General features: G+C 34.6%; 4 protein-coding genes across 8 annotated transcripts in view; 2 read left to right on the top strand and 2 right to left on the bottom strand.

The window, feature by feature from the left end:
* Window positions 1–10030: 10030 nt before the first annotated feature.
* On the top strand, window positions 10031–13542 carry LOC107488492 (uncharacterized). Its single transcript, XM_016109245.3, has 6 exons — window positions 10031–10537; window positions 11286–11451; window positions 11746–11922; window positions 12013–12096; window positions 12672–12753; window positions 12847–13542. Exons 1-6 carry the CDS (start codon window positions 10146–10148, stop codon window positions 13281–13283), a joined length of 1338 nt encoding a protein of 445 aa, XP_015964731.1. The 5' UTR covers window positions 10031–10145; the 3' UTR covers window positions 13284–13542.
* Window positions 13543–14848: 1306 nt separating this feature from the next.
* On the top strand, window positions 14849–20399 carry LOC107488491 (uncharacterized). 5 transcript variants are annotated; one of them, XM_052262025.1, is made up of 8 exons: window positions 14849–15009; window positions 15078–15205; window positions 15740–16096; window positions 16271–16393; window positions 16573–18679; window positions 19379–19494; window positions 19647–19759; window positions 20107–20399. In XM_052262025.1, the coding sequence occupies exons 3-8, from the start codon at window positions 15775–15777 to the stop codon at window positions 20212–20214; spliced, it is 2889 nt and encodes a 962-aa protein (XP_052117985.1). In that variant the 5' UTR covers window positions 14849–15009; window positions 15078–15205; window positions 15740–15774; the 3' UTR covers window positions 20215–20399. The 5 variants fall into 5 exon arrangements, with proteins under 5 accessions (XP_052117985.1, XP_015964727.1, XP_015964729.1 ...); XM_016109241.3 differs by having other exon boundaries at window positions 15608–16096; XM_016109243.3 differs by having other exon boundaries at window positions 14869–15014.
* Window positions 20400–20705: 306 nt separating this feature from the next.
* Window positions 20706–26667, bottom strand: part of LOC107488489 (tocopherol O-methyltransferase, chloroplastic) — a 41893-nt gene continuing 35931 nt past the window's right edge. The window contains exon 7 of the mRNA XM_052262027.1: window positions 20706–20995. The gene's annotated coding sequence lies outside the window, so the exon portion shown is untranslated. The remainder of the gene's footprint in view (window positions 20996–26667) is intronic.
* LOC107488490 (tocopherol O-methyltransferase, chloroplastic) lies at window positions 20983–25668 on the bottom strand. The gene is made up of 6 exons (XM_016109239.3): window positions 25281–25668; window positions 25025–25194; window positions 22325–22429; window positions 21817–22020; window positions 21630–21732; window positions 20983–21123 (listed from the first exon to the last, which is right to left on the bottom strand). Exons 1-6 carry the CDS (start codon window positions 25651–25653, stop codon window positions 21020–21022), a joined length of 1059 nt encoding a protein of 352 aa, XP_015964725.1. The 5' UTR covers window positions 25654–25668; the 3' UTR covers window positions 20983–21019.

Below are 26667 nucleotides of genomic sequence, written 5' to 3'. Positions count from 1 at the left end.
GATTCTTGAAGTAAGAAAAAACAGTAAAAAGAAACAAAAAAAGCATGTTGCAAATTATTAATTTTATTTTTTTAGAACAAAAAAATAAAGAAAAATAAAAAATAAGAGAGAAAAGAGAGAGAAAGATAAAAGAAGAAAAAAGAGAGAGAAAATTTGTTAATTCGGAAGAAAAATATTTTATTTTAATTATAATGAAAAATATTTCATAATACATTTTGGTTTGTCAAATTATTAATATAAAATATAAATTATAAGCTATATATAGAGTGGGAATGGTAGAGAGAAATAGAGAAGGAGAGAGAGGTAGATAAAAGAATGGAAGAAGAGAATTTATTAATTTTAGAGAAAAATATTTCATATCAATTTTAATAAGTATCATGTGACACGCTTTGATTGTTAAATTAATAATATAATATAACTATATTTCACTTTTAATTTTAATTTAATTTTATTTATAATTAGAGAATATCATGTTATATATTTTTATTCTCAATTTTGTGATTAGTCATTGATAATAATATATAAAAGAAATAAAGTGGGTGGAAGAATGAAAAAAAATAAAAAAAGAAGAAAAAGGAGATGAAAATTCTTTACAATAAAAATAATATTACACATTTTAATTATAAAATTAGTAAAATATAATAGATATAGCATATGAAATATGAAATTTTTGTTCTTAGTCGTGAGCTAAATTTTTGTGCACTTTCTCTTCCTAACAACAATAAGTCTTTACTTCGAAGTACTACTACTTTATAGTTTATAAATTTGATCTATTGTGAGAACTACAGGAATTGCCACCACTAAGATATGGACAAGTTTAAAAGATTTTCTTAAAAAGAGCTAAATGTAAAGTTTGATAAATTAATAAATAATTAAATAATAAATTAATTAAGAGTCAAAAAAATTAAGAAATTAAATTTTATAATTTGAAGAGATAAAAATATTTAAAATACGAACTAAAATATTAATTTTAAATATTTTAATCTAAAGTTAGGCCAACCGATTAAAATGAATAAACCGGATCTAAGTAGGTCTAAGTCCACTCACACTAAACCTCATATAAGGCTGCAAATCAGCTTCGCTCTATTATTTAATGCCACGCTGAAGGAGGGGAGAAGGAAAGCAAAACTTAATTCCCAAATCAATTCAAATTTCAATTTCTCATAATTTTCAATTCGAAACTCCAATTAACGAGCTGTATGCGGCCACGCTTTTGTCTTAAAATTTTTTTTAAATCCATCTAAACAAAGTGGTAAGAATCTCTGATTTTTATGCCCAATTTTCCATTCCTTTCTGTTTTCACATTTTGGTTGTAGGTATTGAGAGATTTTAATGATTTTGGTGGTTTAGGTGCAATCTAACTTTGGATAATTGTTGAGTTTTACTCCAACCATCAATGGATAAGGTAAAGATTCTCTAAACCCTTGTGATTTATCATTTTTGTGAATCCTAATATTAATTTTGATAAATTATATGAATTAGATTGAGTTTATGTGAAATTAAGGTTGAATCGGTGAATTGGAGAGCATGGAACTCAGCTTTGGTGGCCGGGATTTGTTGATTTTTCGTTTGGAGGTCTGAAATCTTATAAAAGATGAGTTTTGTGGTGTTTTAAACTTGGAAAAAATCGGTCAAGATATAGTTTTGATTTTTTGTAGTTAATATATAATGTTGCGTAAAAACTTAGGCTAGTTGCCATAAGATAGGCTTAAATGTTTTGAATTGTTGATTTTGGTGAATTAAATGTGTATATATTTGCATTTGATTTTGATATTGGACATGTGTACGTAAATTTAATAGAATTATGAAATATGATGATGATATGAATTGAAGAGGATATGTGTTGGAATGATTGTGAAGTTATTGAATGTGTTTATATGTGATATAGGATGAGTATGAGATGAGTTAAAAATAGAAATTTGATATTTTAGGTGTTTGGGTGATTGATAAGTAGGGAATTAGTATTTGGTGATGTATGTAAATGTTTGAGTTTGAATTTGGTTGTGGTTTGGTTGGTTTTGAATTGAGAATTTTGGAAAACTAAAGGATTTGTAAGTTTTTGGTAAAAGCTTATTTTTTATTAATTTTGGCGGGCCATAATTTGGCATTCGGACCCCCAAATTTTGGAAAATTTATTTTAAATAAAAATTGGGTCTGTGAAATTTATGACGTTTGAATAACAGACTAAAATTAATTTTTAACGAAAAAGTTATGCGCGTTTAAAGTTTGGTGTAAAAAAATTGATTTCTGCAACTTAACAGCTTTTCTAAAAAACCTAAGGCATGCATACGCGGAAAGCTCCACGCGATGCGAGTTTTGGGCTTTGCCCAGCACTCTCGTATACACAGTACTGATTTACATACGCGACTTTGTCAATTTTAAGCCATGCGTATGTAAGGGATTGCATGTATACGCATGACCATCCTATTTTGCAAAAGTGATATTTTTTAGTTTCTAACAATTCCTCTAACTTTCCAAACATCTGTCATCCCTTTAGTCCAATAGCTAGTCTTTAGGCTTTGAAATAAGAGTGAACACATTGAAGAAGTTAGATTGATATTGAGAGAGATTGTGGAGTGACGAATTGAGTTAATGATGAACCAATACTGTTGAATGAGGTAATAATGATGTGAATTATGTGAATAAATATATTATGAATGTTGAAACTTTGAGTGATGATCGATAGCGATGATGATATTGATCAATTATGATAGTGATTGTGGATGGAGTGAGATAAGATTACGAATGAAATGGATAAAAAGACATTGAATGTGATAAGTTTGGCAATGATAGTGGATGATTCCGTTTGTTTATAATTTCTCTTTGGTTGCAATGGTGACATGGCACATATCCCCTCTAATGGTGACATGACACGTATTCCCTCTATGGTGATAGGGTACTCTCCCTCTAATATCAACCGATGTGCTGAGTTATTTGTGCACAACAAAAAGACAATATCCGGATTAGCTATCGGACATGTCGGGTTTGGCTGTATAACCGACAGATGAACTCATTAGCCATAGGGCAGACATGCATCATATGCACTTATATGTTTTGTTTGAGTATGTATTTGTTTTGGCTTGCCTAATTGCTTAACTGTAATTAACTGCTACTTGATCTAATTGTTGTATCTGTTTTTTATATTTGTGTTTTCTTTATTTGTCTTGTTTCTCTTGTTTATGTTTGTTTCTGAGAGATCCCTCAGTGGTGGATGAATGTTGAGGGTTGTTCCATTTGGCGATTGGGAGGTTTGCAAAGAACGGAATATGAAGTGTTAGACTAGAATCCTTAGATATAATCACTCTAATTTTGGTTTAGTGCAAACTCTAGGCTTTGATCTGAGTTGTAGAAGTTTAGGATTACCTTCGGCTTCCTAGAACCTTATATCTTAACTATTTGGGCACTGTTACCATACTGAGAACTCCCGATTCTCATTCCATACATATTCTATTATTTTTCAGATGAAGGACATGAGGCACCTCGCTGGGCATGCTGGAGACTCTTTCAGAAGCGAAGATCTACTTTTGGAACTTTTATTTTATGTACTTAGCCTGTGTGTGTGCATGTGTGTGTGTATTCTCCACTTTATATACACTTATATTTTGTCCCTCTTAGAGGTATACTTAGAGAATTAGAACTTGTATTTTCTTTTGATTTCCTTTTAGGTTATATAAGAATAAAAGATAAAATATTTTTTTTCCTAATGAGTTTTATTTCTTATTCGTCGGTTTTATCTCTTTTGTAAAGGCTTCAGTTAATAATAATAAAAAAGAGTGAACATATAAATAGAATTATTTATTTTTCGAAATCTTTGCATAATACTTTCAATATTTCCGAATATTTCAAAGTATTAAAAAAGGTCGAATAAACAAATTCAAATTTCTAATACACGTTTTCGAGTTTAGAGTTTGATTATGTATCTCTGTATTTGAAATTCTATGTATGTTATGTCTCTTCTTTTTTTTTATGTATAAGCCTTCTATCTTAATGCTTTTTGAGTGTGACGTTATTGTTTGGTCTTGGTTTTGCTTAACTTTTTTTCTTCAAGACTCCTAGTTAAACTATTTTTCATATACGTCTATGTATGAATTTTGTTTTTAGAGGTCGTAGCCCCTCACCACCTTTAATTTACGAGCTAGGCGTAAAGATTTATGTGGTAGGATATTACACTAAACAGATATTTGTTACTAGCAATCAGCTATCACAAGATTCTCATGAATATATAAGCTATTGTATATCACAAAATGCCTTTAATAGTTGTCTTCGAAGCAAAAGAGTTCGCAAGGTCAGGTCTCATCGTTAAGAGGATTGATTGACGTTATCGGCATCAGGGGGTACTATTTTTGTGTCTTTGTGTGATCGATGAGCTATCAACGTGAGTCTTTTTTGGAGCCGAGCCTCTTCGACAGTTTGTTGGATGGTTCTGAATATGTTAGTGACTGGACGTGTTACGCCCTTCTAGGCATCATAACGGCGTGTTCAGGAAAGATCGAGGGATTTTAGGTTAATTCCAAATTTACCCTTTGCTCATGAATTTTTCCTTTTACCCCTGTCTTTTTATATTTCGGTTTGATTGGGGGAGGGTTTTGTTGCTTATTAATTGTTATCCCTTTTCTTTATTTCATTATTCTTCTTTCTCTCTATTTTATCTCTACTCTTTTTTCTCCAAACTTGTGAAAATTGTTTCTTCTCCTTCCTTTCTTCCCTCTTCTTTTACTCTAGGAACTTTTCTATTGTTGTGCGCGATTCTAATTTTTGTTGCCATTTCTCTCCTACTGTTTTTTAGAAAAAGGTACACACATCCTTCTTCTTTTGTTTTGTATTATGATTTGTATTTTGCTTTCTATACATATGGGCATTATTTGCTTCGTTTGTTGCACATAGAGGGAAGAGACTTGACCAGGAATATCGGGATCCATTCTTTCCTACAAAGGGCGTCCCCGATCGTTATTACTGGGTGACTTTTGATATATCGAGGACGCCCTCTAGGTTGGATGAGAACGACTTGCAAAAACTACGGGACGAGGGTGCCATATGAAGCGACGGTGAGGTGAAGCGTCAATATGAATTTGTGCTTCCTGGGGAGGACAAGAGAGTTTGCTACCTTAATTTGAAGTCTCCCCTGGTCCCCAACTGGATCTAGGTTCATGAGCCTTTGTTACAAAGACCAGGGTTTGTTTTTCCTTCTCTGACTTTGTTTAGTCGCTTTTGAATAGATATTTTGTGGCACCATCTCAATTGCTTCGAATAATTTGGCGGCTATTCGTACTTTTGAGTTGGTGTGCGAATTTTTAGAGATTTCTGCTCGGGTCAAGGTTTTTCTATACTTATTCCTCTGTACCATTCCGAACAAGGAAGGGAAGCATCGAAAAGGCTATGTGGTAATGCATTGAACTATTTAATGGCTGGTTCGGATAAAGTCTCTGAGAAGGTGCGACATTGGACCGCATCTACTGCTCCTTCAAGGTTCATCCTCGTCTCAAACGCAGTGATATGCTCTTGAGGGTCTTTGGTACTGTCGTACTTCATGTCCGTTGGTTTGTCAAAATTTTTTGGTATTTTGACTCTCAAGATTTTCTTGGTAAAGAGGGTTATTCTCATCACTACATGCTAATTTCTTCTCCATTTTGGGTCTCTTTAGGATTTTCCATTATTGTTATCTCGCCGATTGTCAGATTCCCATGAGTGGCTGCAATTTCTTCGTCTTCTATGACGCCTATTTAGAGATCTAGTTCTTTAATATTTACAGAATGCAGTCCAGAAGACCGCCTCACTTGTGTGATCTGCTTGATAGCGCTCATTGGTGGCAATTCTCCCTTCTAAAGTTTGGACCTGATGACGAAGCTCTTAAATTATACGATTCGTGATTTTGCCTAGGTCACTGAAAGACGTGCTTTTGTCATTCACAATTGTCTTATTTAATGCCATATTATATGCAAATATTTCATTGACAATTGTCTTATTTCAGTCCTATTTTTCTCCTGTAAAGACATGATTTATCGAGATCTCGTCATTTTCACAATTTTTAGGTACCTGAACATCTTTTGGCATCAAAACTATATCAGAATTTTGGACAACTACAGGTATCTTTATTATGTCATTATCTTTTTTAATAGGAATAGTATTTACCTCTTTTCTTTTTCAAAGATTTTTGTCTTTGGAACCGACAGGCCTACCATGCTTCTGACGTGAATTTGTTTTGGTGGCCATTTGTTTGATTGGGACATCAATTCAGATTAGAGTATTTTCAGCTGGTATATAGGATTTAGTGATCTTTTTCGTATCAGAATATGCATCAGGCAATTCATTTGCTATTCTTTGCAAATGTATAATCTTTTGAACTTCTAGTTCATATTGCCTTGATCGAGGATCTAAACGCATAAAAAATAATGCATTTCAATTAAGTTCCTTTTCAAGAGGCTTATTCTCTCCTCCTAATATTGGAAATTTCGATTCATCAAAATGACAATCTGCAAATTGAGCTTTAAACACATCTCCTGTTTGTATCTCAAGATAACTCGCTATAGAGGAAGAATCATATCCAACATATATTCCTAAGTTTTTTGGGATCCCATTTTGGTGTGAGAAGGTGGTGCAATAGGTATCGCACACCTGAATATCCTCAAATGGAAAATATTTGGCTGCTTGCCAAAAGCTAATTGCAGTGGAGAGAACTGATGATAACTTGTTGGTCTCAAACGAATAAGTGTTGCGGCATGTAAAATAGCATGCCTAGAAATCGAGGTTGGGAGATTTGTTCTCATAAGTAAGAGTCTAGCAATCAATTAGAGGCGTTTAATAAGTGATTCTGCTAACCCATTTTGTGTGTGAACATGAGCTACTGGATGTTCAACGCTTATTCCATTAGCCATACAATAAGCATCAAAAGCTTGGGAAGTGAATTCACCAGTATTATCAAGGCGAATTATTTTGATTGGATTTTTTAGAAATTGTACTTTTAATCAAATAATTTGGGCAAGTAATATCGCAAATGTAAAGTTGCGAGAAGACAATACGTACACATGTGACCATCTCGAAGATGCGCCTAAGACTATAAAATATCTAAAAGATCCACATGGTGGATGAATAGATCCACATATATCGCCTTGAATTCTTTCTAGAAATTTAGGAAACTCAAATCCAATCTTTACTAGTGATGGCCTTAAAATTAGTTTTCCCTGAGAACATGCAACACAATAAAATTCACTAGATTTAAAGATCTTCTGGTTCTTTAGTGAATGTCCATAGAAATTTTCAATAATTCTCCGCATCATGGTTGTTTCAGGATGACTCAACTGATCGTGCCAAGTTAAGAATTCATTCGGGCTAGTAAACTTTTGGTTTACGGTGGCATGTGATTCGATTGTACTAATTTCAGTATAATATAACCCAGATGAAAGCGATGGTAACTTTTTTAATATAACATTTTATTTGAATCATGAGTTGTGATATATAAGTATTCATGATTTTTCTCATTCATTGTTTCAATATGATATCCGTTCTGACGAATATCTTTAAAACTCAATAAGTTTCTTAGAGACTTGATAGACAATAGTGCATTATTTATTATAAATTTTGTTCATCTGGAAAACAAAATCATAGCTCTTTCAGAGCCTTCTATCACATTAGCTGAGCCAATAATAGTATTAACATATTCTTCTTTTGGTATAAGATGTGTAAAATATATGTTACTTTTGAGAATGGCATGCGAACTTGCATTATTCGCAGAGGAAAACATCTTTACTATATGTCCTTGTTATTTTTTTTAAAGACAAATAATAATAATAAAATGAGTAAAAGTATATGCACAAGAAAATTATTTTCTTGATTGAAATTGTTTTTCTAAGAAATACTGTACATAGTATCATATACTAAAAACTTTATTATTATTATTATTTTAGAACTTGACATATTTAGTAATTTTGAAATTCATAAACATATATATTTTATTAAATATTATTTATATACATCACACTTGAAATTTAAATACATTGGGAATAAGACTTAAATTTTTTTTTACATTATTTATTTACTTACATAAGTATTGAACCTAAATATCAAACTTTTTCATTATTGATCAAATAACCAATATTTCCTTCAGGATCCTCAAAGAAATCAAATACTTCATGATAAGTGGTGTAATTTTCAGCAACATTCTTTGAAACAAAATTCGTCTCCTTCTCTTTGTCGTCTTTTTTCAATGATGCTTGACAAAGATCAACTAGGTGCTTTGGGGTATGATAGGTACGTGACCAATGGTCCTTTCCACCACAATGAAAATATTTATCCTTTGTTGATTTATTTTGTCCATTATCTCACTTTTGGTGAGATCATTTCTTGTGAACATAATTTTTCTTATTATCAAAACCTTACCATTTACCTCTTCTGGGGTTATGATTTGCCCAATTTACTTCACGAATTGGGGCAGTGCCAGTTGGGCACACTTCATGATTTTTTAAAAGCAATTCATTATTATACTCAGCAACAAAAAGGCAAGAAATTAGCTCAGAATATTTTTTAATTTTTTTCTCGATACTGCTGCTGCAGGAGCACATTCGAGGCATGGAAGGTCGAGAAAGTTTTCTCTAACATGTCATTATCAGTTATCTTTTCCCCACATAATTTCATTCGTGAGGTAATTCGAAACATTGCTGAATTGTATTCATTTATGGATTTAAAATCATGTAGATGTAAGTGCGTCTACTCATATCGAGTTTGAGAAAGTATCACTGTCTTTTGATAATTATACCTTTTTTCAAGGTTTTTCCATAGATCTGCATGATCTTTTAGTGTGAGATATTCATTTTTCAATCCTTCGTAAAGATGACGACGAAGGAAGATTATGGCTTTGGTTTTATCCTTCTGGAATGTATTATTTTCAGTGTTAATGGTATCTCCTAGATCCATTGAATCAAGATGGATTTCGCCATCTAGTATCCATGATAAGTAGTTATTTTCAGATATATCAAGAGCATTAAATTCAAAATGAGAGAGCTTTGACATAATAAAAATTTATTACCTGAGTCTTTTTAAAATTTGATCAGAGTCTTATACGAGTCTTATACTGATAATGTGTTGTAAAATAAATAAATAAAGAAGAAAAAATAAGTATAAAATAAAGAAGTGTAAATAAATAACTCTAGTATTAATATTCACCACAATTAATATTTCAATATAATAGAAATAATTCATATATATATATATATATAGCATGTAAAGAAAGAGAAAAATACTTTATTATTGTTGTGTGTATTGCTTGAGGTTTAATTTCCTATTTATATACATTACGTTTTCAAATTTTTTTAATGCATTTCATCTTTGAGAACATAAATTGCCTATAATAAATAAACATCTACATCCCCATTCTAATCACAACATTTTGTTATTTTTGTAACAGACCATTAATTATTTTCAGAGATGAGGTTTGAATTTTTTTTTTTGGGATGGTCTGAGGATATGGTTAGGCTCAAGTTGGGTCTTGGCCTTTACTATGGGTAGCAAGCCTTTTTTAACTTCTACATAAAACAATCCAACACCTTCCAAAATCGAAACCCAACGAAATCCAAAAGACAAAAAAAAAAAGGTTGCACACGTTACATAAAAAATACACATAGATACGGTTAAAGAAGTCTTTCTCCACACGATAAAAGCTAAACTAGTGCATGGAAGTCTTTCTCCGCTCGATAAAAACTAAACTAATGCATAGATAATTAGATATAGATCTATTAAAGCTAGTTAATAGGCATACATAATCAAATTTTTCTTTAGAAAAAGTAAATTACAGCTAAGCTAAACACCAACAGATTGTAGAAAAATCCCTCACTGCTTCACATGTACTTGACTTTGGGGTTAATCATTGAGATAAGGTTAGCGGGCTTGAATTGTCACCAACCTAACTAATCTTAAAACAAATTAAATGCGACCGCATCGACGGCAACGACTCTGCCACGTGGCACAACTTTCTTACTGTGTAAACCGCTGTAGTACTTTCTCTCTCCTAATCCTAAAAATAAAAAAAAGGGAAAAGGAGCTGGTTGGGTGTGTCCTCTTGAGCTGCAACGACAGGGTTTCCATCTTCTGAAATTCCGTTACGATTTCGATAAGAGAGAGAAAGAGAGAAAGAGAGAGAGACAGATTCTTTGAAAATGGATGAACCTTTCTTCGATCTGGTTGAGTTCATGAAGAATCCCTCCATAACGGAGACATTCGTCGACATACTGCTATGCGCGGTGCCGATTTGGCTCGCCGTCATGATTGGCCTTGTCATCGGGTGGTCCTGGCGCCCGCGATGGACTGGCCTCGTCTTCCTCGGCCTCCGCAGCAAGTTCCGTTTCCTCTGGACGGCTCCGCCGGGATTCGGTGCCCGCCGACTCTGGTTCGCCTTCACCGCACTTTCCGCCTTCTCCATCTGCCGTACCTATTGGTTCAATCTCAAAGGCAAAGCCAAAGCCAAAGAGCAACAGCAGGAGCAGCATCCTTCCAAATCCGACGACATTGCTGAATCCAATTCCCCCAACCCTGCCAGAGATACTTCGAGGTGCCTCCTCAATTCTCCACCTCTTTTACTTGTTTGTCTATTTTCTACATTGTTTTTTAATTTAATTATTTTATGTCAATGCTGCTTATTTTGATAACTACTGCAAATTCGAAATTCAAGCGCTAGCTCGAGCTTTGATTTATCTGGTTTTGATGATGGTGAATATTAAACTAGGAATGCTTTCGTGAAAAATTGTATTACAAGGAAGGTGCATCGAAGCTCTCTGGTTATATCCATTTAGCAAGGGAGCAAGGTAGGTTAGGGCAAGAGATCCTCTACTAACAAACTGGAACGGGTATTTACGCATTAGGATAAGCCAATTGTTCTAGGGGGTATATTATTACTGTTTTCATGGATTATCCATTGACTAGTTTACTGCTTATTACTGTTTTTTGTTTTTTACATTTAGATTTTCTGCATTTCTAGGGAATAGTGTTAACTGTTAAGAAATTGATTGGTTGCTACACTGAAAACATCGAAGTTTGCAGTGCTTGTGTCTGGCATTTTATTTCCCCCATCGCTCTGTCCGTTAAATTGGGGGATTGTCTTTGTGTCGTATCTCCATCAATGTGACTATCGTCTTCTTTATTTATGGCGTCAGGAATTTCACAAATGCCCTGTAATAATGACCTTAATACTTGCTTGGTTTTAGTTATTGAATGGCTGTTCTACATATTTTAATTTTATTCATACAGGCATCATGAAACATTTAATTCACTTTACAACTTGGTTAATGCACATGAATTAGGTCCAGTGATAAGGCTGATGATAAAGGGCAGGATCTTGTTACACAAGCTGATTTGGAACATTTTCTTCATCTTCTAGAAGGGAATGATGGAGAGATGGACTGGCAAAGTTTTATGGAAAAGACAACACCAACCATGCAATACCAAGCTTGGCGTCATGATCCTGAGGTAGAATCTAGGTTCACTTTTCCGTCTCATGGATATTCTGCCTATATTATTGGTGAATTTAGATTTCATTTCTATCGGTGCCTCTGTTGCCTGCTAGTTGAAAGAGGATTTATCTCGTTAATTTCTGTTCCTTGTTTTAAAACAAACACCATAACCGTACCATCATCTGTTGTGTGGATGATAATAATGATGATCAATACATAATTCTGTTCCATTTTCCATTACGTATTTCTTTCTGATTCTCTAATTCCACAGCAAAAATAAATCAGCATCTGATATTGGATATGCTAACAGAACGGTCCTACAATTTACCGGAGCAGAACTGTCTTTGAAGATGCAACCCCAGAGCTGGTGAGGGATTTTTTCTGGGATGATGACTTTCGTCGTAAATGGGATACTATGCTTGCATACTGCAAAGTATTGGAGGAATGCCCTCATAATGGAACAATGGTTACTCACTGGATTAAAAAGGTATTTGGACTAAAGATCTTAGACTGTTTATGTCAAGCAAATGATGGTATTTGCTTTACTGATACCTTTTTTACCCCTTTCTGGGCCTAGTTCCCATTTTTCTGCAGCGATCGAGAATACGTTATTGCTCGAAGAATATGGCAGGCTGGAAATACATACTATTGTGTGACAAAGGTATGGTTGTGACACTGTTCACCACAATTTCTGGAATCTTTTGGCAGTTTATTTCTGTTTCTTTTACCATAGCTAGTCTCCACCCTACATTTTAGTATATTACAAATGCTTGCAAGATATTATTGTCTGCTATTTCTAATCAAGTTTCAAAGTTTGGGTTGTTGATATGGTTTGAGATACTATTTTGGGATAGTTGAAACTTGAAAGTATTCATGTCTACGCGCAATTGTTCATGAGACTTATCATTTTGATATCTCATGACATTTCTGTGTGTTTTTGGTATTTAATGCCAGAAGTTTTCACGAATTAAGAATTCAATAAAGTTGCAACATTATAAGGTGCAAGAGAGTGGCTTGGGACTTCAGTTTATCAAAAGAAATTTGTCTGGTGTTTCATTGCCTTTGCAGTTTTCATAACAGTTTCTTCCATCAAATGCAAAGACTGATTAATTTTTTCCCCTGCTTTCTGCACAGTGCATATGCTAATTTCATCTCACGACTTACCTAAATTTATATTTGTGCTGATTATTCTGTGTTAGCACAAGGTTTGTTACTCTTTAATCTTCAATGTTTTAGGGAGTGCCCTATGCAAGTTTGCCAAAACGTGACAAGCCCAGACGCGTAGACCTTTATTTTTCTAGTTGGGCAATCAAATCAGGTAAGAATTGTAAAGAAGAATCATTTTTTGATGGTTACTTGTAATTATTGAGAGGTGATGGTTTCAACTGCTGATATCGAACGTTTGACACAGTGGAGTCTCGCAAAGGAGATGGTCAGCTGACTGCATGCGAGGTTACCCTCTTACATTTTGAAGACATGGGAATCCCTAAAGATGTTGCAAAGTTGGGAGTCCGTCATGGGATGTGGGGAGCCGTCAAGAAATTGCACTCTGGAATGAGAGCATACCAGAATACTAGGAAAACAGACACTTCTCTGTCAAGATGTGCACTGATGGCAAGTAAAACAACCAAGATATCTTCAGAAACAAACATGCATTGCTCGGTGCCTGCGTCATGCAGAGAAGAGGAAGTGAAGAGTATAATTAATAATGGTAGACAAAAGGGTCATGGTATCGACTGGAAGTGGCTGGCTATAGGTGGGACTGTTGCTCTGGTTTTGGGTGTTCACAATGGTCCAGTTGGCAGAGCTTTGTTGTTGGGTGCAGGGCACAGATTTGCACGGAGATGAATAATCCAGATTCTGGTGGAGCTTCTATTTATCTTCCTTCTGAAGATTAATCACATTATATTTAGACTGGCATATTTATCCTATTATATTAAATGCTAGTTTTGTGGTTATTTTTTGTACCAGTTTCAACCTTGTTAGGTTCATGTGGCTCTAGAGCCTGAGAATGCAAAGCTGCGATAGTATGTCTTGGTTTTATTATTAATTATTATAATTGAAAAAAAAAAAAGAAGATAATCCACTTGAGAGCGTTATTATCAAACTATCAAAGTAGTTGACCCGACCTTTATGTGCTGCCGTGATTGTTTGCATGGTTTATCAAATAATCGAAGTGCTCTCGAACAAATGACGTTTTCGAGATTACTCCCGAGAGAAGGATTTCGAAGTTATGACAAAAAGACAAACAGATATTCTATTTTGGTCAATTAATAGCTGATATTATTTGATTAAGTCATTTTGATCATTAAATTAATTTTATAGTTTAAAAATGATAACAAAATTCTAGTTAAAAAAAAAAAGAAAAGAAAAAATGCATAAAAAGAAGATGAAATATTTAATTGAACTTAATTACAGATTACCTAATATTTCTCTTTTGATCAATCGGTTGAGCTGTTTCTCCAAGTACATTTACTAATAAGAAATTCTGAATAGGATTTAATTAACGCGCCAAAACCCCTGCAGAATACAATGTCGGTGTCTGGGTTATTATGTCTTGTGGTTTTATGTGGAAAAAGAAAGAAGAAAAAAAGACTCGAGGTTGATCTTTTGGGTAAATATATAATTTGATCTTTGCAATTAATACAAGACATTAGATATCATGAAACTACTAATGTCAATAACTTAAATTGATAGGAAAAAATAATATAAATAATTATATCTCTGATATTAAATATTTTTCTTAAGTTATCAATATAGAACATCACTTCAAATTAATTTTTGATTATATTTTAATCTTTTAAGACTTGATTGATTTTATGTGTTTTTTAAAATGCTAAAGTAACATCAAGTCCTAACTTTTCTAGATCCCATTCAATGTTAAACAGCAATAAAAAAAAAAAACTGAGAAAAACTAACGTGATATTATATTAACCTTTTTTTTTGAAATTATTTGACGTGTATATTAATTTGCAATAGCCATTGAATTTGACAGTATTTTTATGGATTGAATTAATCTGATGTTAATCTTTAGGAACCGAAATGCATACCTAAACTTCTTAAAATGTATGCACATGCATGCAAACAAAAGGAAGAAATAAAAAGTTAAACCAGAAAAGGTAAATAATTAGGTATTAATCCTTGACAGTTGAGAGAGCCTAAAATTAGTTAAAAACATAATAACAAATGAGACTTCGAATCAAACTGAAGCTCAAACAGAATACCTAACTGTCCTAATTGACTTCGCCATTTCATTAACAACTCACTCACATTTTGTTTTACTAATCATTAGAACCAACGTTCAGAACTACTTTAATAATGCTTTAAAGAATAGAAATTTGGTTCTCGGTGGAATGGAGTGTGCCACGTGGCAGATCCTCAACCTCTTAATTGCAGAAAAGGCAGAGACAGCTTCATGTAACAGTTTTATTATACTTGGACGTCTGGCTGCTAGAGAAAGAACCTTTCCACTCCATTTCTACTGCAACAACCTCATTCTCTCTCCCTCCTCTCTCTCTCTCTCTATGGGTCCTTCTTAGCTTCTTTCGTACTTTGTAGTTTGTACATCCATACAGTTAGGTATTCTTTTCATTGAATTGGATTTCTGATTCTTCTAACTGAATCAACTTACTTCGGTTTCAGGATTTCAGCACAAGGCTTGGGTGATGGTGACCAAGTTCGTTGTCCGCAAATGGAGCTTTGTGATGAGGAAGAAGGATGTTAGAGATGAACGGCGTTCACAATCTTGCACCTAACAAGTTCACCTTTCGGTATTCACAACCCTTGACATTTAATTTATTTTGATTTGAATGTTTCATAACACTCTATGCTACTTGTTTAGACTCCTAACCTGCTAAGTTCTAACAAAATTTATTGGATTAAACTTCTAAATGTAAAGAATCCAGCCATGCTTGTCCATCAAATCAAAACCAAAAAGAATTCAAATTTTCAGTTAATGGCTTTTGAACCAATTTAAAAATTTCCGTACGAAAAGGGCAAAGGTTCCAAAATGATGCATCTCAAAAATTTGATAAATGAGTAACCATTGATCAGGTCAATTGATTTGGTGCAACTATTTGTGCCTCCACGTTTTTTACATTGTAACATATACCCTGCACTCAGAATTTTTATTTTAAACAAGAAGGTTAATGTTGACTGTAATAATATTTCAGGACCTTTTTGTGAAGATTTTATCCTTCTGGAGATGAATGAAGAAAACGAGAATATAAAACCAAAGACTGATTTAGAACTCTTTCTGAATTATGCTAACCAGTGCGTTTGGAAAAATTTGAAAAATGAATCAGGTGCAGGTGCAAATGCAGCAGGTTCAAGAGTAGACATGACATATGCTGCCACTGACCCTCTATCTGAAATAGTTTGGTCTCCAGAAAACGGTTTATGTCTTAAATGTGCCGATTCAAGCTTTGCCGGTAAAAATAGTTCTCTTTTTCAGGATGTTGGACCGAGCAGTATGGTTATCACTCCACCACAAATTGTAAACACTGATAAGCCGGTTGAAGATATTTCTGTAAAACCTATAGCTATCATATGTACTGCCAAAGGTGATATTGCTGAAACAGATACTCATACTCCCACTATGCATCCAACAAGTTATTCAGGTGTCATGCCAAAGTGTAAAGCCTATGAAGAAAGTGATACAGGTGAAATTAACATCTTCTAATGCATCCTGTTGTTTCATATAGACAGGAAATTTGTTTTATTGTAATATTTGGATTCAAATAGGCCATTCTGAAGGAAACAATAATACATCAGTTATCCTAGTTAGTTGCATAGTTTAATTGGAGATTTCTAATTTGCTTAGCGTCCTATACCAGGCTTGCCGAATGATAAAAACAAGAATATAGTGAATCATGATGAGAACAATGCTTGTGATGAAGCCAACATTGGAGCTGATAAATTATCTGGGATAGAGGGAAACAAATTTTCTGCTATTTCAGGTATTGCTGTCATCACCACTTCTCTAGTTCTGTGGTGAAAAGAATCTAGGCATCTCATGGTTTTGCCTTTGCTTTTTCTAAACTCACATGTTAAAGGAAGAAACATCATTGAAACTTTTTTGTTAAAGAAAAATGTGAGTTCATCGGTCTTAAGCGTATTCTGGTTCCTATTTTCCTAGCAGGTCAGGTTGACCAAAGGCCATTGGATGGTTCATTACCTCAATCAGATGCGGCAAAACTAAGCATGGAGCGAAATCCTTCGCCAAGCAGGTGTTCCCATGGAGACACAGCTAAAGGCTCTGGTGTTCCAGGGACTAATATAGCATCTTCCAGCAGAGGCCCTCTAGAAAAACTGGAATCAACTGCGGAGAATGATTTAAGAACTCTCAGTGGTGCTGCTGCTTGTAAGGGGATTAAAAGGAAATCTCCTGATGCCGAACTGATGCGGCTACATGATAAGACTCTTGCAGTTTTGCAGTCTCCATGTAATAGCAAAATTCATATGACAATAAACAAGGGAAAAGATAAGTCCTTATCGGATGGGGGAGCAAATGTAAGATTATCAATGGAGGATGAGGACAGTCATTCAAGCGTTGAAAGCTGCAACAGCGGTGGTTTTTTCACCAGTTGTAAGAAGAGATGTCACTTTCAACAACAGTTAATGATTGGGAGCAAGAGAGTCAAAAAGCAAATCCAAGAAACTTCTGGTTCTAAGTCCTACGCTAAACAGGATAGCTCATTCATGAACTGGATTTCAAACATGGTGAAAGGATTTTCGCAATCAGTTCAAAATGAATCAAACATTTTGGCACTCACCCTGGCAAATCCAGATCATCAAAATGTAGCACCTGATGAGAGTCTTATTGCAATCAATGCCAATCAAGATCCCAAGCCAAAAAATACTGGATTCAAATCCATTTTTCAGGCCATATATTGTCCAACCTTGAAGAATGAGGTAGGAAAAAGAATGTCTCAAGTGGGTGAGGGTTGTGAAGATTTAGAAACAGGCAACATGATGCATGGAATAGAAGCTACTCCAATAACCTGTTGTGCAGAGAACAACAAGTCTGAAGCATCCAGTGGGAGAGATAATGCCGGTCCATCCTCACAGCCTACAGTTAAGCCTCTAAGTTATTTTCACGGTCATGAAAGCATAAAAAATGACACAATTCAGAACAAAAATTATTCCATCTTGGGCCTTAGCAAAGACAAAGAAGAAATGGTGTCAGATACATCTGCAACAAGACACAACACCAATAACACTGATAATGTGTATTCTAATCCTCTCTCTGAGAGAAAGGGAACAGATAACATCTTCAATAGAAGTGATGCTCTTCGAAGTCTGTGGATAACTCGATTTTCTCCGAAACTTCCAGCCCCCTTGACTACTTCTGAGAGAGGTGGATCGCAAGTCCCATCAACTAATGTCTCAAAGCTTCCCAATTCCGACAAACATATTTCTTATTTAAACAACTGCAAGACTGAAGAGACAAGAGAACATTCTCCTGATAATGCAGAGGCTCGGACTGCTTTTGAGGAAGATAGTGATCATAAATCAAAGCACCAGTTCATCCCTTTTTCATCTTCTTCAGGATTCAGAAATTCAGAACCAATGGCTTCAATGTTTGCAAAGAGATTAGGTGCCATCAAACATATCATACCCACAAAAAGAACAGATAGTACCACACAGGTACATTTCTTTTGTCTGTTTTGTGGGACAAGAGGTCACCAACTTGCTGATTGCTCAGATATTGCTGAAAGTGATGTGGAAGATTTGCAGAAGAATGTAACTTCATATGGAGGATATTCACATAGAGGATTGGAAGAACCTCCTTGTTTGTGCTTTAAGTGTTTTCAGTCCAATCACTGGGCAATTTCATGTCCCACTTCAATTTCAAAAAGAAAACATGTACCGGAAGTTAAAGCCTTGGTCAATGATAGTTTTCCTACTGGCAAGCATGTTAGCTCCAGCAATGAGGGCAGTGCCAGACTCCGACCTGGTGGAGATGACCAAATCTTTTCCAGCCGTCCTATTGATGCTGAAACTGTTCACCAAGGAGAAAGAAGTTTCAATTTGAAGCGGAAATTGAATGAAATTGTCCCCTCCATGATTGGATTCTGTGCTTCACTCGAGAAATACTGTAGTTCAAGTACAGAGGAAAACAAATTCAAAGAAAATCCTATCATCTCTCCACCCAGATTGTCAAAAAGGCAGATTTCAAACATACCAAAAGGAATCTCTGAGGCTGTTAGAAGCCTTCGATTGTCCCGCACCGACATCCTGAAGTAAGTAATGCAAGCCAACTATCCTATGCTAAAGTCATTTTCTGTATTAATACTAGTCATTGTATGGTTTTATGGTTCATGCATGATGCTAAAATGTTAAGGATGCAAGCAACTCTCAACCCCAGTATTGGTGCTTTCTCATTGACAGGGGAAATCTTTGCAAACATGAACAACTATTTTGATCTGGAATTGAAAACCATCGCTTGGAAATATTCATTTGAGAATAATTATAATCCAACACTTAAAAGGATATTTGCAATTAATCTTACACCGGCGAAAATGAAGCAAGCTAACTAAATCAGGAAGTTTGTTAACTCAAAACAAAATTTGATAACCGGATCAATCGAATTATTACACATACATCTTATCAACAAAACAGCAACAGAATTACCAGGTACAAAAATGTTGTTATATATCAAAATTATACTTTAGGATGGAACAACAGATGAATTAGAATGCTTATAAATCTCCCTATAGTATATTCTAGTAGCCTCTATATTGGTAGTATTTCTTATAGTAAAGTATTCACTGACAATAAATGGATTAATGAACATAACAGGATTGTCTAAATTATATGCAGAGAGAGAGAGAGAGAGATGCATGTTTGTGATAAGTTTCCACAATTACAGTATCCTGTTGCTACTTATAAGACAAGTGAATCTTTGCAACTTCAATTAACAGAGTGCACTTTTGCATCAGGTGGATAAGCGGTGACCGGGCGATATCAAATCTTGATGGATTTTTCTTGCGGCTGCGGCTTGGGAAGTGGGAAGAAGGGCTAGGAGGAACTGGATACCACGTGGCATCTATAAACGGTATAACTAAAATTCTCTGCATGATTTATGTTTTATGTCATGATTACTACTTACTAGTCTTTGGTTATCTTCTTTTTGGCTTAAAAATCATGGCAGCTGTTTTTACGTTTGTTTTTTGGTTTCTCTTCTTTCTTCTTGTGGTGTATCAACAGAGGGCCATGATCAGAGTTCTGAGCAGAATACAAGAAAGTCTCTCTCAGTGAATGTAGGAGGCATCAAGTGTATGGTTGAAAGTCAGTTCATATCCAATCATGATTTTCTTGAGGTAATAGCAAATCAATCCTTGTACAATTTATTTCCACTGAACAATGACCATAAATCAGTGATTGATGCAACTGTAAAATACATAGTATCTCAGATCTCTATCTCTCTAAGATGATAACTAGTCCACATTGCATCTAGTTCAGTCAGAGGGTTTCATGCTTGTTTATATCTTACCGAGTATTAAACAAAGTTTGCTTTCTGGTATTAATATGGATGAAGACCTATGTCCTACTCTTTTCATTTCATTAATTTTGCATGTGATTGCGATGGCAACTCTTAATATCATGAGCTAGTAATTTTTTCATCTGCTTGAAATTCACGTGATCCTGGTGCTCTTCTTCATTGTAGGAAGAAATCATGGAGTGGTGGTCCACCAAATCTGAAGCTGATACTGGGGTTCCATCTGAAGAAGATCTTATACAAAAGATTGAAAGAAAGAAACTGTTAGGCCTCTAGGCATGATATAGTTATTAGAACAACGCTGAGTATTATTAAGCTTCTCTTTTCTTCATTTTCTTATTCAATTAACTGTATATCAAAAGGAAGTTTAAGTGTTGAAATGTTGCTAAACTATCATTCTTCATCTTATACAAAGTATATCTCAAGAAATGAAATTAATACAAATATACAATTTCTGTATAGCCGGAAAGTGCATCTGTTAGTTGTTCCTTGCATGTATGTGATCATGTGCCTTTTGTTGAACACAGGCATGTGGCACCACTGATTGTACTTAGTGAAAGGATGCCGCACGTTTATACTGTTTCAGTATATTTTATAGTTCATAGTTTTACACATTCCTTTATTTAAGTATTACACCATCTCATCTTATCTTTCATTCTATCCCACTTTTAATATAATGACAGATATATTATTGAGATTATAATAAAATAATTCACATGTTTATTCTAAAATAGACATTTATTTTTATTTTTATTTTATGCGAATCTTACCACAAATATAGCAAGCATGGAGAATTAGAAGTAATGATGGTAACAGAAAGTAGTAATAGTACAAATTTGTAGTCCATGTGCTTAAAGAAACTAACAAATAATTGCTTTAAAGAAGCCATATCAGCAGCTGTCAGCAACTCTGAGGCATTGTTGTGAGACATCTTCATTCTTCACAACCATATCGTTGTTCTCACAATATTTTGTGTCACTGTTGCACGGCAGCTTCTATGTCTTACTTAATTTAAACTACAACAAAAAATTGAGATTTTCAGAAACCCGTTTAATTCTATCATAAACTGATCTGCCCCCTCTTATTCAGGCTTCCTGCATGTAATGATCGCAAACTTAATTAGATCCTTCTTGAATCCTTCTATCATCAATGGCATAGCCAAAGCTCCTTTTATGGTTTTCAATCCTGCTCAAAATAATCCAAGGAAATTCAGCCTAGCAGCAGTATATATTACTCAATGGTAATGGATTTAACGAAAGCATTCTTGAAAAAGAAATAGCAATTTCAGAGGCACAAAAATCCATCTATTTTAGTCTATTTTATTCATTCAACCTCGTTATTCACTTGCCCGAACTTGGAAGACCCTAAAATACCACTAGAGAGAGAGGTGCAACAAATTAATGTCAAATGTAAATTTGATAAAGAGATGCAACATTTTCGACTTTTAATATGGTTCACACTTCACAGAACATGTAGACCAACCAACTCCTAGAAAAACAGATATTCAATTCCTATCATATACCGACAACTTGCGACTATTGTTATATTTATTATTTAATTGAGCATACAGAAAAACATTTGAATAGCTACATATTTATATACAGAATATAATATAGAGGTTGCTAGCTAACTAAAGAAATAGTATATAATTTTCAAAGATCTAGGTGTAAACAATTACTAATAGCACTTACCACTGCGCAAGAGTGAAGTAAGACCCTTCCATGATAATGCTGACCGTATCACAGCGGGCCAGAATGGAGCAACATAGGGAGACCAATCTTCTGACTTGATGTCCTGCCAAAGCATGGGGATAGGTTAAGTTATTTGAAGATCTCAAAGGGTCCATCTTCAATAATTGGACTTGGCTAAGTAATTCACCTGTAATGATAGGGACTCAAGCAATCTAACATAATCAGCAGTTGAACACCATGCTGGAAGATAGAATGCATCACATATCTTCTTCAAGTGTTTTTCTTCCCATGGCTTTAAGGATTCTTCATCAGGGCCAAGATCTCTGTGGCACCATGTTACTATTATTATGGTGGCACCCGGTGCAGCTACTCTAGCCAACTCACTCACAAACTGCAAGTGGGGAAATCAGAATCAAAAGGGAAGAGAAATAGCATTCAAGTTCATTATTCTCCTATGCAAAAACCATGTTTGCTTTGATGGATATCATTTCACACTAAAATTTGTATGTATATTTCGGTGATTTTATTTTATCTTTATTCAAACAAAATTTATTGTCTCAATTTTGCTTTTGAACATCAATTTTGTTTCAACTTAATATAATACTCCCAAAGTTAAATCAAATATAGAAATAAATAATTAGTTAATGTTTAATTAAGCTTGCCTCAGAGGAGAAGATAAATAAATGAAGTACAACCTTTGCTTTGTCAGGCATGTGTTCTCCACTTTCCATGGACCAAACAAGATCGAATTGCCCATCGGGAAATGGTTGGTCTAAAGCATCTGCCACTTGAAACGAAACCTGTACAAGTAACTCCATTAATATACATCAAAACTTGGATTGAGATTTTCATCTCCAACAAATTTATTGTTCTCAAGTTCTAGAATTAATCTCGTCACACATATTGGTCCTCTCTTTGCTCTTAATAAAACAACAATTAATTCCTTGTCCTCTTCAAAATAACAATGAAACAACCAATTTGATGACTTTCAAAGTAGTAAAACTTTGTTTAAAACTAGTGTTCGATTTGAAATATTTTGAGCTTGTTTGGAAGGTTAGGAATTAGAATTCACTCCAAAGTTGAATTTTTTTTTTATTTCAAAAGAACTAAAATATGAATTATTTGAATTCCTTTGAGAAATTTTTTTTATTTTTTCAATAAATTTTAGCTAATGTGATTAAATATCAATTGTAGTTCCAAAAATTTTGTATGCTTTAGTTATTTCAAAAGACTTAGAAATGAATAGGCACGGAATAGAGATATTTAAACCGCACAAGTAAAACACAGTTACAAATAATGAGAAATTAAAAGTGATGACATTCTACGTAATGTTAGAATTCCATCAAAAAGCTTTTCATTAGTTCAAAATAATCAATATGTAGAATTAAAGCAGGTGATTTTCGAGATTTACGCGGAAACATACACTTTAAATTTGAAGAAAAAAGTATTCACGTGAGAAAAATGCATTGGCTGGTGTATATCATGTATCTGATCATTTACAAATTAAATCAAGAGGAGTTTGATTTTCAAATCAATTCTCACACCTTCAAATTAGCGGTAATGCTAAGGAGATAAAAAAATAGTCAAAATTTATTTTATTTAATATTAATTAATAAATATTAAATAATACAAATTTTGGACTATTTTTTGTTAATTTCTTTTGATTACTAAACATTTCTAAAATTTTAATTCTATTCTATTAAGAGAAAATCTAGGGGGCTAGAACTTTTATCAAAATCTAGCCAACACTTAACCAGCAAAAAGAAAATGAATAATTCTCCACCATTAGATGAAATTTTACACCATTAAAAATACTATTGATGGTTAATTGATAGCTACAACTCACAAAATCTACTAGCCCATAACACTCCTCCAGAATATATTAAAGTAATTTTAAATTAAAGAATTAATTTTTTTTTATATTATATTAAAATAATTTCAAACTATAGAATTGAATTTCAAATAGAAATAAATTGAGTTAATAGTCAAAATCATCCTCAGAAGATACTTCGATCTCCATTTTAGTCCTGGAAGATAAAATTAATCAAATTCTTACCTAAATAAATTTTTTAATCACGTTCTTTAATTTCTTGATACTGCCGTTAACTTGGAACGTGAAGCGACAGCGCAGCATATTAAACGGTGTCGTTTTGCATTCTTCATCCCAAAAATAAATGTTCTCATTCGTTCTTCTTCTCGCACCTCCAGCGAAGCCTCATTGTCGTTTCACAGTGGTCTCGTCACCTCCGTTGTTGCTGGTGGAGGCCACCCCTGCACATGATTCTCATTGCTCGATCGCTCTTTCAATCGTCTTCTCCTTTTCTCACTCACGCATTAGGGAAGAAGGCTGAACCTAGAGGTGGGTTTCTTGACCCAATCGCCTTCTTCTTTATCTATTTTTGTTGTGCTCAAAACCATCATTCATCTACTTCCATGGAACAAAAAATAATCCACACTAAAACAAATCTCACCATTCAAAATTCAAATTAATTTCTCTAATGAAAATAATGAAACTAAAAATCATAGCAAAACAAAAACAAAACTACCAACTTCAAATTAGAAACTAACATAGGTTTGCATGTGAAAAAAATCACAATAAATTCTACAAATAAAATCCCAATTGACCAAGAACCCTTTGTCCTCTTGACAACCCACGGTGGAAAGACTCGCATGAACAGCGGGTGAGAAAGTGAGCCACCCATAAAGAGTCGCAATCTATCCGAAGAAAACAAAGCACCCAAAGAAGAAAATGAAACCCAAAAAGAAAATACGGCTATAGTAGTTCATGTCACAGTAACCACCGCTGCCACCATTATTAGAACATACGCCACCGCCACCGCCTCCGGTTACCTGACCCGTACCCATCTCGCAAAAGGGTCGCCGGAAGAGCTCCAAATTAAGAATTTTGAACCACACAAGATCTTGCAGCGCCACCGCAATGCACTACTTCAGACACAAGTATTTCACGTTGAAAAAGAAAGAAAAAAGAAAGAGATTTTTGGAACGAAACAGAAGGATGACTGTTATGATAGGTGGTGATGGGGAGAAATGGGCTTAATACCTCATCTTGGACATCAAACAGCGTCGTTTCAACTTTTGGAGGCAAAAAGAACAAAACTACGTCGTCTGAGTATATTAAACGTTAGCCACGTCATCAATTGAGATGACGGAATGACAAACTCTATCAACACAATTATTTTTTGGAGATTAATTTGATTAAGTTTATCTTTTTGAGACTAAAATGGAGATTGACGTATCTTTCAAACACGATTTTGGCTATTAACTCAAATTTTTATCTTAACAAAAACAGATTCTTTTTTCGTATTAAATATTTTTCAAACAAACTCTAAATTTAATTGAATGTTTACTGAAATAGTAATAATAGATTAATCAACCTTGTTGGCCAAACCCTGAGCAGCAGCAAGAGCATTAGCCCTTTGAACTTGAACAGGACTGAGAGTAATACCCACGGCTGTAGCTCCAAATTTTTGGGTCAGATACCTTGAACTTCCCCCAATCCCGCATCCAACATCCACTATCTTCTTCGGCCATTTCCTCTCATCCTCTGCTATGTAACACAACACACGCACATCAATCAAAACTCAATTAATTAATTAAATTAATAAACAAATAAAGGAAGTGAGAATTGACCTAGAGGAATAGAAGCAAATCGAAGAGCTTGTTCAATCATTTGAATCTGAGCAGCACGATGATCGGAGAGGGAGACAGTAGAATCGGGAGGGTAAAAGCCATGGTGCATGTGATCTCCCCAAATATCCTCCCAAATAGCAGAGGACTCGTCGTAGAACTCGGCAATACCTTTCTTAAGAACTCCATTCTCGTCAATCACTGTCGAATTCTTCCGCTCCAACTCCATTGCTCTGCCAGAAACAGTTCTGAAGAACGAAAAAGAAGAAAGAGAAGAAGAGAGCGAGAGATGCTTTTGCAGCGGTAGAAAACTGCGATTGCGAATTTGAGTATTAATAGTTTTAAAGGCGACTGTAGCAGTTGCCAATAAAGCCATACCTCCTATAATTTTTATTATTAAATATTATTATTATGCAATTCTTATGCTTTTCTATGGTTCTGACAAGTGATAATCACAGTGGCCACTCTGTTCCATACAGATCTGGACGAATCGATAACGATTCTAGTCCAATACAATGCTTGTCTATGAGCAGTGGGGACTACTGATAATTACTTATCAACAAATACTCTTCATACAATTGAGTGAATTGACTAAACAGTTTATATCTTTTTGATTACAACCTCCAGGGCTCCTACTTAAATCCGCACTCACAATCTACACCACCTAATTGCTATACGTAAAGGGATTTAAATTTTAACTAATTTTAGTTAATAGAGTAATCAACTCACTCGTTCAAGTATTAGAATTTAAATTTTATTTTATATGTAATATTTGTTGATTAACCATAAATTATTAAATTAAATTTAATTTATCAAAAAAAATCAAGCATATGTTAAAATTGAAATTGGAGTAATAAGCAAGCGAAAGTAAGAGCAAAACTTCTTCACCCAGTGATGGGGTTTGACCAGATCAATAAGCGCAGCGTTAACCCAACATCATAGAAATTAGGTAGTATGGTTCGAGAGGCGGAGAGAAGGGGAGGTGGGAACCGGGCAACCTCTTCACGTTGGAAGGATCCGCGGATTTGGACTAGAGAAGAATATCATCGCTTAGAGAGGGACTCTTTTACTATCTTTGTAGATAATCTGCCGGAGGATATCTCTAGGAGGGAACTGTATCAGCTGTTCAACTGGACAGGAAAAATCAATGACGTTTATCTATGTAGAAGACAGAAGAATGCAAAGGCGTACATGTTCGCCTTTGTTCGATATACGACGAAGGGTGGTGCCCTAAAAGCTATAGCTGAAATGCACCAATACAGGCTGCGTGGGAAAACAGTCTCTGTAGGGGAAGCTAAGTTTCGGAGGCAAATGCAGGAGGGGGACCGAAGGGTGCTGGTGGATCAAAGCAGAGGTGTGGAAAGGAGGCTGGAGAGATTTACTAAGCAGG

The sequence above is a fragment of the Arachis duranensis genome, chromosome 5 (genome assembly GCF_000817695.3).
Source record: "Arachis duranensis cultivar V14167 chromosome 5, aradu.V14167.gnm2.J7QH, whole genome shotgun sequence".
Taxonomy (NCBI): Eukaryota; Viridiplantae; Streptophyta; class Magnoliopsida; order Fabales; family Fabaceae; genus Arachis; species Arachis duranensis.
The sequence above is the reverse complement of the archived record's forward strand: the minus strand, read 5'-3'. Positions and strand labels throughout refer to the sequence as shown.

Coding starts and splice junctions, on each gene's coding strand:
- LOC107488491 (XM_016109241.3), top strand. CDS start 15,640: ATGAATGAAGAAAACGAGAATATAAAACCAAAGACTGATTTAGAACTC. Junction 16,394..16,572: donor CAAATTTTCTGCTATTTCAG/GTATTGCTGTCA, acceptor CTATTTTCCTAG/CAGGTCAGGTTGACCAAAGG. Junction 19,760..20,106: donor CCAATCATGATTTTCTTGAG/GTAATAGCAAAT, acceptor TCTTCATTGTAG/GAAGAAATCATGGAGTGGTG.
- LOC107488490 (XM_016109239.3), bottom strand. CDS start 25,653: ATGGCTTTATTGGCAACTGCTACAGTCGCCTTTAAAACTATTAATACT. Junction 25,195..25,280: donor ATTTGCTTCTATTCCTCTAG/GTCAATTCTCAC, acceptor GTTACATAGCAG/AGGATGAGAGGAAATGGCCG. Junction 22,430..25,024: donor CTCAGGGTTTGGCCAACAAG/GTTGATTAATCT, acceptor TTACTTGTACAG/GTTTCGTTTCAAGTGGCAGA.
- LOC107488492 (XM_016109245.3), top strand. CDS start 10,146: ATGGATGAACCTTTCTTCGATCTGGTTGAGTTCATGAAGAATCCCTCC. Junction 11,452..11,745: donor CTTGGCGTCATGATCCTGAG/GTAGAATCTAGG, acceptor ATATGCTAACAG/AACGGTCCTACAATTTACCG. Junction 11,923..12,012: donor TTACTCACTGGATTAAAAAG/GTATTTGGACTA, acceptor TTCTGGGCCTAG/TTCCCATTTTTCTGCAGCGA.